The sequence below is a fragment of the Mytilus galloprovincialis genome, chromosome 4 (genome assembly GCF_965363235.1).
Source record: "Mytilus galloprovincialis chromosome 4, xbMytGall1.hap1.1, whole genome shotgun sequence".
Lineage (NCBI taxonomy): Eukaryota > Metazoa > Mollusca > Bivalvia > Mytilida > Mytilidae > Mytilus > Mytilus galloprovincialis.
Window position 1 is genome coordinate 18,483,915 of NC_134841.1, and position 12,113 is coordinate 18,496,027.

General features: G+C 30.7%; 1 protein-coding gene across 1 annotated transcript in view; it reads right to left on the minus strand.

The window, feature by feature from the left end:
* LOC143070915 (uncharacterized) overlaps window positions 1–12,113 on the minus strand; it is an 80,958-nt gene that overhangs the window by 56,624 nt on the left and 12,221 nt on the right. Inside the window, exons 4-5 of the mRNA XM_076245012.1 lie at window positions 11,239–11,279; window positions 2,268–2,436 (exon numbers count right to left, since the gene is read on the minus strand). Coding sequence (XP_076101127.1) covers window positions 2,268–2,436; window positions 11,239–11,279 — 210 coding nt within the window. The remainder of the gene's footprint in view (window positions 1–2,267; window positions 2,437–11,238; window positions 11,280–12,113) is intronic.

A 12,113-nucleotide genomic window follows, 5' to 3' on the forward strand; every position in this document is an offset into this window, starting at 1 on the left:
CAAAATGCGAGTTTTAATTATTGCGTTTACAACTCAGTCGCATTATTCGCAATAATAAAAACCTCGCAATAATTTCTGAATTTACAGTATCCAAACCTTCTTCCTTTTGTATTTAAAAATGTGGTATGATTTTAGAGCAATCAAAATTCTTATTCACAAGTCCATAGCCTGAAACTAGAAAAAAATCTTGCTTTGAGCCCCTTTTAGGCTCTTAATTCTTAAATGGTTGGGACCATCATCCAAAAATCAATCCTAACCTTCCTTTTGTAGTATTAAACCTTCCTTTCATAGCAATTCATTCACTCAAGCTAAAGTTATTGTCTGGAAGCCAAATGTGTCTTCGGACAACATAGGCAACAACGAAAAAGCAGACAACAAGGCAGACAACAACGTCATCATACCATTATCCGATCCTAATTTTTTTTTGGGGGGGTCATATAAAAACAGATCAAAACTCAAAACCTTAACTTTGACCACTTAACCATAAAAATGAGGTCAAGGTCAGATGACACCTGCCAGTTGGACATGTACACATTACAGTCCTTCCTAACCAAATATACTCCACCTATTGCTTTTAGTATCTGAGATATGGACCACCAAAACTTAACCTAGTTTACTGATCCATGAAATGAGGTCGAGGTCAAGTGAAAACTGTATGACTGGCATGAGGACCTTGCACTGTACACACATACCAAATATATATTTATTCTTTTACTTATAGTTAGAATGAATTTACCATAACAAAAGATCTTAACTTTTTTTCAAGTAGTAACTGAACCATGAAAATGAGGTTAAGAACATTTGACATGTGACTGACGGAAACTTTGTAACATGAGGCATCTACATACAAAGTATGAACTATCCAGGTCTTTCACCTTCTAAAATATAAAGCTTTTAAAAAGTTAGCTAACGCTTCAGCCTCGCCAGATCACTATCCCTATGTCAAGCTTTCTGTGAAAAAAGTTGCAGTTCAACAAAAATCAAACTTAGAATCGTGTGTTTTGGTATGGTCCGCCTTAACTAAATAAAAGCCCTATTGGAGCATGGAGACTGAATTTCTTCTCAAATCAGTGCCTTATTGTTTGGAAAAAAAATTGAAAGGGTTCCACGGAACCCAATGTCTGGCCTACTTTTGCTATTAATTGCAGGCACAATAAAAATGAGGAAAATAAACAATAAATTGCTTTGCATAGCACTGCTGGATACGACCATAGAGGTCCAACAGTCAGTGTAAAAATGGACACAACTTTCAAACTTTATACATTTGTAATGGTTTGATTTTGGATTGTAATTAAATATCTAACACAACAGCAGGTCACCAATAGGTTTTCAATGCAGCGAGAAACTCATATGAATATTAGGCACAAGTTTATTTACAACCAACAGGTTGATGCCACAGCTGGTGCAGGTTTCCTCCCTTGTGTAATTTTAAAATACTTAGGATTTCTACCCCAGGAATAAATTACCTTAAAAGCTATATTTGGCAAAACCTCTCTGAATTTTGGTTACTCAATGTTTTTCAAAGGAGTAGGTTCAGTAAGGGCTGATTTTGGCCTCAAATTTCAGGTTCATCTGACGAATAATTTTGGACACTTTTTAAACACTTAAGTGTCTATTTCAGTTGATTTAATTAGTTTATGTGAAAGATTTTAACTGATTCAGTCATTAAAAAGGTCAGATACAAGCTTAAATATGAACAATCTATCAAATATGCCAAAAACTGTCACTTTTCAGATGTTTTTTGTCTGAAACGAAAGTGGCCACATCTGTGTTCATCCTCAACCTTTATATATGTTATGTACTATCATCAAATACAACTTACATTTCAATATTAAGAATGACCACAAATGTGGCCACTTTCATTTAAGAGGGAAATCTCTAAAATTTAACTAAATTGCTAAAATTGTGAAGACTTCAGTAATTTAGCATGACTTAATGATGCTAGTACCTGTTATATGTGCGTTTTATTGTCAAAAACTGCCCATATTCATGTAGCAGAAGCATTCTTCTTTCCAATAAGTAACTAAAAGTTTACATTTTAACAATATTGTAAAACTATTACATTTTGGGGCAAAAAGGGGGTCTTACTGGACCTACTCCTTTATTCTTCAATTGACCGTTTTAGCTTTTATAATTCAAGCTCCACTGATGAGTCTTTTGTAAAAGAAATAGGGGTTTGGTATTCAATGTGGTATCTATAATCAGTGTATATTTATTAATATCTATTGGTAAAGCTTTATGTCCATTGAGCTGAAAAAGTTATTTACCAATTCTTTCCTCAAACACTACAACTGCATGCTCTGGTTCATCTACTGTCCTCAATGATTCATCATAATTAACATCCACCTTAGACTTTGCCTCAATGTAGTTGAAGAAGGTTTCATTAGTTTGTTGTGTGTCAATACCAGAAACACAAAGGTACATTTTCCCTGGTGCCTTTTATAAATATACAATTAAAAAAACAAATCCTTATATATTAAATACATGAGTTTTCTTAAAGATATCAAACTGATTACATTTTTCAAGCAAAACTAACTTGAAATGCGACTTATGGTATAAAACCACTAATTCATAGCCCCATTGCTTTCTATGTTAAATTCTGCAATTTCAAGCATGAATGGCTACATTATTTTAAGTTCAAATAAAGTGGCAGTTATTTCAGGCCAAAACTGTACCTTATCTTGACTGGTGCTGAAAAAATCAACATACCTTTAAATGCATATTAGAGCATACAGGTTCCCAGAAGTTTGACAGAACAAAAACAGGAATTTCAAATCTAAACAACAGCCCTCCTATCCTAATTTCATTAACTTCTTTATCATTTAAATAAATCTTTCAATAAGGGTTCTACAGTGATTCCAAGTCCTTCAAGCTTTCAATTTTGATACAAAAACTACCCAATTATATCAAAGATACAGCTATACATAGGAACTGTTTTGTTTAAAATATGTACTACTTTCTTGCGCATATGTTTTTTCCGACCTGGCCTGAATTAGTGGTTCTATAACCAATCAAAAAAAGGCATAAGACAAACCAATGTCAGAGTCAGTTAATGAAATTTGCTTTTGAGAATATTTACTAAGTCTTGTATTTCTTATCATGTACGATAAAGTCTTTTATTTCTATTATGTAAAATATTCTTTGAAAATCCACAACAAGATACTTCTTTTTGCATTGATCTTTTTTATGATCATGATGATACCAATGAAAACATTTAAAAAAACGAATTCTAACATGACGTCCTTCAAACGCTTTGAGTACACGACCTGTGGTGAAGAATGAATATATTGCCTGGACAGTTCCAAATGTACTTCAACATCATATACTTTTTTGAGAATGAGCTTCCCAAGCATGTCACTAATTCAGTTTGCTCCATTCTTTTACACTAATTTAATAGTGCTTGTATTTATGGGAACAGCAAACATTTGACTCCACCTAAAGTACTTAGATTTAAAAGAAATGCATTAATTGTTTCTATAAGAATCAAAATTATTCATGGGGGCTTGAATATATCATGATTTTACCACGGGTTGTCCCATTGTGCAGATATTTACCCTTTACTATCGCTCAGGGTAAAAAAAAATTTTTTATCTTTTATTTGTTTTTCAATTGTCAGGATTTTTCACACCCAGGAGTAAATACAGAAGAAACCAGATGCTCCACAGGGCACAGCTTTATAGGACAGCAGAGGTTGAACCCTGAAAGCTTGGGGAAAGTATGGACACAACATTCAAGCTGGATTCAGCTCTGAATTTGGATTGTGATTTAATAGTTGACACAGCATAGGTTTCCGACACAGAATGAATGTGGTCTAATGAACTTAAACATTTTTTTTTGCTGAATATTAATCCTCTCAACAACAACAAAATTTTGAAGAAATTTTCTTTTTATTTCTGAAATCTGAAAAATTTACCCCCCCCTCCAATTTGTTTTTATCTCCCCCTTTCCTCTATTCCAAAAATGATCTCAATTCAAATTTCTAATGGAGTTTTCAACAATAACTACTCATTAAAATACATCATAAAATATTAAAATATAAAATGTCATGGTTAAAATCAATTTTAATTAATAGTAACTTCTAAAAGAATAAATGGAGAATGATGCCCCCAATAGCATATAACGTTAATAAGGGACATAACTCAAGAACTGTAAAAGTGAAGCTGCCAAAAATTGAACTTGAACTAAGTTTAGAGGTACATGTACTAAGAATTATATGAACATTTCATTAAATTTAGTTGAGACAAACATAAGTTAATGTAAAGAGACATTACCCTAGAATGGTAATCAAAGTGCTTGTAATCACTGAATGGCAAAGATTGTTTTAATTTATCAGTTGGTAGTAAAAGTGAATATTGCATTGAATATTGTATATATCATTTTTTTTTTTTTTAAGACATATAAACGTTTTATTCCTAAATATTTCCTGTGAACAATTACCTTAGTCGTCCAGGATCAGACTAAGGGTCCCTGTTTACAAAGTGAAACCATTTATCCAGGGGAAATAGAAGGCAATAAAAAAGTAGTCCACTTTTAACCTTGGATTTACATTTAGTGTAAAAAAAAATTATATCCATATAATGTTAGAAGCATCTAACAGATCTATACTTTAATTTCAAAATAGTAAGTAAATAACCCACATAAAATATGTGCATTTACTAAAATAACCATGATAGGCTATTACTTTTTTGTCATATTCTTTTTTGTCATATTTTCTTATATACAATCATTATTCTAATGCTATAAACCATAAAAAATGTACTTTGACTCAAGCTATATTTTACTATATAAAATGTCTAAATTTTCATTATGACAGACTCCAATTTTGTCTTATCAATGGTATCAACGCCTTTCAAAAGAAGAACAAATTTTAGATTATATTTCAAGTTGTGTTTCCAAATTTTATAAATATCTTGTGGTGTTTTAGGCGTTATGTTAAATTTTATTGAATTCCTAATTTTCCATAGTGTCCATTTAAAATATATGATTATTATGTTTAAAAAATTATCATCTTTTGGTTCTCCCGTATTTTTGCCCAATAGAACCTCCTTTTCACCAAAAGGATTATTTATTCCTATTTTTGATTTGATAAGTATTTCTTGGAGGTTTTTTAAAATTAACTGTGATGTACTACAACTGAAAAATAAATGTTGAAGGGTTTCTATATTATTGTCATTTTGACAAATGTGGCATTTTCCATTTGATATCTTCATTTTTTTTAATCTATCTTCAGTATATAAAATATTGTGCATGGATTTCCATTGGAATTCTTTTACTTTATTTTCAATTTTCAAATATTTTAATTCCGACCACATATTTTCCCAAGGTATATTTGTTCCAAATATTTCCTTCCACTTAATTTGACATTTTGGAGATACATCTTTATTTAAAACCGTACGAATATAATTGAGTTTTAACTTCGCTGGTTTGATTTTTGGGTTGTTTAAGTTAATGATCTCAAGGTCATTTGATATGTTTAATCTACTTTCATAATGCAAATTCTGGTTTCCGCAAGATTTCAAAATTTGCACAAAATCTTTTGGAATTGCCTGTTTAATCTTTGAAAATTCGGAAATACAATTTCTCCGATCAATCAGCTTCCTATAAATTTTATTACAGCTAATGAAATCCGTAGTTTCTAAATTCCAAATGTCCTGGATAGTTGTGATACCGCTTTTTAAAAAAGAAGAGTAGAACAATGGCTTATTTTTGAAACGAATAGAAGAGTTTCCAAATATCCTCATATTTAAAATAGCACTTTTATATGGAGGTATTTCGACATTTTGAATAAATCATGACCACGTGTTTATAATTTTCTGATAAATTTGTGGTAGTTGGTTCATATCTAAACCATTTAAACTTGAACATTTACATACAAATAAAGCATCATTATATTTTTCGTCAAATGTCCGAAGCCAATACTTACCGATCGCATTCCAGCTTTCCAATGGCTCATGAATTAAACGATATACAAGTTTTGTTTGTTTACTTTTTATAAACGTATCTATACTTACCATTCCCATCCCCCCTTTTATTTCGTCCAAACAACAGACATTTCTATCTACCTGGTTCACTTTTCCGTCCCATATAAAGTTCCAAATTATATTATTTAGCTCTTTAGTGTATTTATCCGGAATTCCTCGTATTTCGATCTCGTAAGAACAAAGAGAAAGTATCATATTTTTTACTATAAGTGTTTTACCTTTAAATGTAAGCTTCCTACTTTTCCATACATGCGTACAATTTTTTACTTTTTCTATTATTTTTCTCCAAATATCATCATCATCTATTTCATAACCATGGCAAACCCCTAATGTTTTAACATTGCCTGTGATCCATTTGATTTTATCAAATTTTAATCGTTTTCTTTTAGAAGCCCCTAATAGTAAGCCTTTTGTTTTGTCAAAGTTTATTTTAGAACCCGAAGCTTTTTCGTATAAGGACAATATTTTAAAAGTATGTTCTACAGATTTTTCATTTTTATTAAATACCTGGGTGTCATCTGCAAACATGTATAATTTGGTTTCTATAAAGTTCCCTCCCCCTCCTGGTAATTTTAATCCTTCGATTTTAATGTCACCCCTTATCGCACACGCCATGGGTTTAGCTTGTATGATATACAAGAGAGGCGCTATTGGACACCCTTGCCTAGCGGAGCGAGTAATAGAAAAGTATCTGGATACAAACCCATTAGTTTTGATATGCGTTGTAGCATTGTATAATAGCATTTTTATCCATGCTCTAAATTTCCCGCCAAATTCAAATTTCTCCAATACAAAATCTATCCATTCCCTTTCAACCCTATCAAACGCTTTTTGTTGATCCAAAAATAATATAATTCCTTCTTCATCTTCGTTGTCAATATATTCTATAATGTCCTGAATCATTCGGTTAGCCTCGCTTATATTTCTACCTTTAACAAACCTCTTCTGATCGGCATGAATAATTTTAGGCAATACTATTTTAAGTCTTTCAGATAGAATGTTTGCAATAATTTTAAATCATAATTTAGTAACGATATTTTCCCTTTCCCCTCCTTTATGTAATAAGGTTAAGACCCCCTTATGTTGAGAGTTACTCAATATAGTATCATTAAAAATTTCTTGTAGTAAACTAAAGAAATCGTCTTTTATTATATCCCAGTATAAAAAATAAAATTCTGATATTATACCATCTTCGCCAGGTGATTTGTTTTGTTTAAGTAATTTCAGTACCTTTTCTACTTCAGATATATTTATATCTCTATCTAACATCTCTTGATCTTCCTTACTTACCTTGTCTACAATAAATTGACAAAGTTGTTCGCCCGCTGTTTTGTCCCATCCTTCCGTAGCAAAAAGTTTAGTATAAAATTTTACTTGTTCATTTAAGATTGAATCAATGTCACATTTATACTCACCGTTTTCTGTTTTTACACGTTGCCATAGTTTATTCTGCCCATTTTTCTTTTCTAAATTAAAAAAGTATTTTGTCGACTTCTCCCCGTCTTCTGCCCATTTAGTTCTTGATCTAATTTTTGCGGAGACTGTTTTTTTAGTATAATATTCCTTAATTTTATTTTCTAATTCTAAAATTTTGTCACATGATTTATTTGATTCGTTTAATTGAAGTTTCAATTTTTCAAGCTTTTTATCTAAAGCAATGACATTATTTTGTTTTGATAAACGATTTTTGACTAATTTCCGTGGTCAAAAATTTAATTTTTGATTTCTAACATCCCACCAGTCTTGAATGCTATTGAATCGGTTCTTGCTTTTAACCCAATTTTCCCAAAACGTTTTAAATGCATTTGAAAATTCATCAGTCTTAATTGTATTTAGATTCATGATCCACATTCCCGGTCCTCTTTCAATGTCATCTAATTTTATTTTTGAAGTGACCATGTCATGATCACTAAATGGAAATGTGATTATACGTTTGTTTAAAATTTTGCAGCTAAGGGATTTCCTACAAAAAATATAATCTATTGTATATATCATTGATTTAAGTTGATTCAACTACTATTCTGGACAAAGAAAGATAACTCCAATTTTCAAAGAATAACAATCATGGCTAAAAATAAACAAAAAAGCTTCATCAGCAACATTTTATATTGGCAAATTTCCAATGAAGTTCATTAAACTAAGGTTATTGGCAAGTTTTCAATTTACATAATTTAACAGCAGTTTAGGTGAGTTATTCAAATGAGTTTCAATTACCAACCTTAATACATTGCTTTTAAATTATGTTTTGTACTTAAGTAATTGTCCATTAACCTGGAACCCCTTTGCCCCCCTTTTTTGCACCTTATTCCATTATGGTTTGAGCCATATCTCCCAAAGACAATTCTTACCATCCCTTTGTGGTATTCCAATATTCAAAATCTAAATACATGGTTAGATTCAGCATATCAAAGAACCCCAAGAATTCAATTTTTGATGAAATCAAATAAAGTTCAATTTTGGACCCTTTAGACCTCACTGTGGACCAATTTGATAAAAAAATGTTTCTTTTGGCCCTTTTTTACCCCCTAATTCCTAAACTACTGGTACCAAAACTCCCAAAATCAATCCCAAACTTCCTTTTGTGGTCATAAACCTTGTGTTTGAATTTTATAGATTTCTATTTACTTATACTAGAGTAATGGTGCGAAAACCAAGAATAATGCTTATTGGACCTTTTTTTGGCCTGTAATTCTTAAACTTCCAAAATCAATCCCAACTTTCCTTTTGTTGTCATAAACCTTGTAATTAAATTTCACAGATTCCTATTAACTTATACTTAAGTTATAGTGTGAAAAACAAATGTCTTCGGAAGACGACGATGACGACGCGTAATGGTATGAATTGCTATAATTCTATGCAAAAATTTATATTGAAAGGTTCTTAAATAAGCATCTCTACAAGACTTTTTTTTATCATGAAATACTCTGACAATTCTGTAGTATCAATAAATAACAGTTCTTCCCATTTCAAAAATTTGATTGTTGGCAGTTGAATCTACTAAGTTTTTATATACAAATTTGGCTTTCACATTACACCTGATTTTGTTTTTTAACACTGGTGTTAGACTTATCTAAATCTTGATTTAGACAGTTCTTTTTAAGACATTTTTTCATAGTGTTAGGATTTTTTTATATCAGACCATAATATTTAATAAAATTGTTGGTTTGTAATTTTTCTTGAAATTGCTCAAATTAATAACAAGAGTGCACACGCTGAGATGTCTCGTCTTCTTTAATAATCATTGATTTAATGTTGATAGTCCTTAACATAAAGCTTTATTACAACTGTCACATAAACTTGACATTAACCAAGAAAATTAAAATGTAACCACTAAACCATCAAAATGAGGTCAAGGTCAGATGACACATGCCCAGCTAACCTTCCATACAACAAATATAGTTGACCTATAGCTTATTAAATATAAAATATCATTTTCAAGGTTGAGGGTGACATAATGTTTTCCTCTCTGGATTTATTAATGCTGTAATTTATGGACAAGGATCTAATCTTCATTTTAAATATTTCAAAATATGTTTGATCATTACATGACAACTCAACAGAAAGAAGATTTTCCATATCACCAGATGGATAGTATTCCAAAATAGTATTCTTAATGCATGATTTAACCCTTAACAGGCTATTATTTGAACTTGGAATTATTTTTAATTATGGAATTTGCATAATTTCTTGTGTTCAAATTTTTTTATAAATTCCATGTTTATTTTGTATTATGATCTTTTGAGCGGTTAATAACACTTTCCATACAATGTATTTTGGTTAGATAGTGTTGTGCGCGGCACAGTACATTCTATTGAAAATATACTATTTTCTTTGTAATAGAAAGTGTTGTGCGCAGCACAGAACATTTCAGTACAGAATAATCATGGAATTTATTAAAAATTTCAATAACAAGAAATCAAGCAAATTCCATAGTTAAAAATAATTCCAAGTTCAAATCATAGACTGTTCCTTTGTATATAATCTGCATCTCTAAGTAACTGAGAGTTTTTCCAATAACTTTTGACCCAATTCTCTAAAAGCTGAGAAGGTGAAATAAATTGCTGAATGGTCTGTTCTATAACCCAGAATGATACTGGTATTCTTCATAAAAGAAAAAACGTTTTCTGAAATTAAAAAATAATCAAGGCGACTTTGTTTTATTGGTGAGGACTAACGCCAGGTATATTTCCTATCTTCAGACCCTTTTTAAACATAACAGAGACACCTTCACTTACCTTAACAATGACAGGCTTCTTATAACCATCTTTCCCAGGTGTTCTGTGGAAGGCTAGTACATCACTGGGCTCAATATCTACTTTACAGTCACTCTTTAAAGTTTCAATAAATGCTATTCTCAAATTCTCACCCCTTTTTTCAGGAAAGTTTAGCATTCTTGTATTATGTTTTCAACTGTATTGCTCAGTATAAATGGCTAACTTCAATGCATCAATATCATAATCTGTTATTTTTGTCGACAACCTTTTTATAAAATATTTTGCATATAGGGCCAACCCGTGGTAAATTCATGATATATTTAAAGCCCATGAATTATTTCTAAAATGTATTAAAAAATATTTAATTTTTTCAATGTTAAAGATTCAAAATGTAAACAGTATAACATATTGAAACCACAGTAAAAGTGAAACTACCCAAATTTCAAACTTGATCTGTGTTTTGTTGTAATTAATATTATGAACAAGTTTCATAACATTTGGTTGAGGCAAACTAAAATTAAACAACAGAAATGAAAAATTTAGCTGTTTTTCCATTTGAAAAGGGCATAACTCTAGAATGGTAAATGTGAAACAAAATTAAAAGTGATACTACCAAAATTTAAACTTGACCTGTATTTTGAGGTAATGAACATTTCTTATAAGTTTCATAACATTTGGTTTAAGATAACTAAAGTTAGAAAATGCAAACAAAAATTTACCAATTTTCTATTAGTAAAGGAGCATAACTTTAGCATGGTAAAAGTGACGATACCATAATTCAAACTTGATCTGTGTTTTGTGGTAATGAGCATTTTGTATAACTTTTATAACATTTGGTTCAGGCAAACTAAAGTTTGAGTTATGAGACCCCCGGACATACATACAGACGTACAAGGGTAAAACCTAATGGCCTCTCCACTACGGTGTGGGCTTAAAAAGCTGTTAATTCCTACTGGTAACACAAGTGTCCTTGATACTGTTTTAAACAACTTTTAATCTCTTCTATGTTCATTTTTTTTTTTTAACAAAGACACTTTTCTTACCGGTTCAGATGAATCTGGCGTTTTTGCTTCAACTTTAGGTCCTAAATAAAGCAACAAAAAAAATAATTGGTAAAATTGGTAATCAAGTCTTGAGGTGATTAAGAAATACAATTATAAAATTTTACAATATTGAATTTCTATTTTTTCCAAGCAAACTTCGAGTTGCAATTACCTGGTACACTTTTCATGGCTATCAATCAGTCTTGATACTAATAAGGAGATAACTCTTTTATCAGATATGAAAACAATATATTTTGATTTTTTGAATACTTAATGCCCGTTAATCATATTAATGTGAAATTTCTTTTAAAGGTAGTTTTTGGCTGATTTTTGAACCAAAGCCTTAACCAATAAGATAATTGGCTCTCTTTTTATCTTTGAATAAGAAATCTTGCAGGACAAAATCTACTTTGATAAAGCTTTGGTTCTGCCTACTGGTATACATTAATGACAAGAGGATACATTGATGCTATTTTGGGGGAACTTTAAGCTCTAAAGGGCAACCATAGTTACTTGCATCTACATCATATGAGCCTTGATGGATACTTGTCTCATTGGCAATCATAACCACATAATCTTTTTATAATTCAAGAAATAATATTGGATTAAACGCCTTTCTAAAGGAATTTATTTGTGTATAAACTCAACCAATTCACTCACAAACAAATAAAAGTCCAAAGTGATATGTTAATGAGTGACTTGGTCCAGTTTATACACCAATAAATTCCTTTAAAAAAGATGTTTAATCCTTTTAATTCTTTAAATTTGGAGATAAGGAACATATTTTTCCACACTTGTTACCTCTTTCACACGTAAATTGTATATTTGTGTCATTAAATAGTCCTGGTGCATGAATATATTAGTTGGTTAACTCA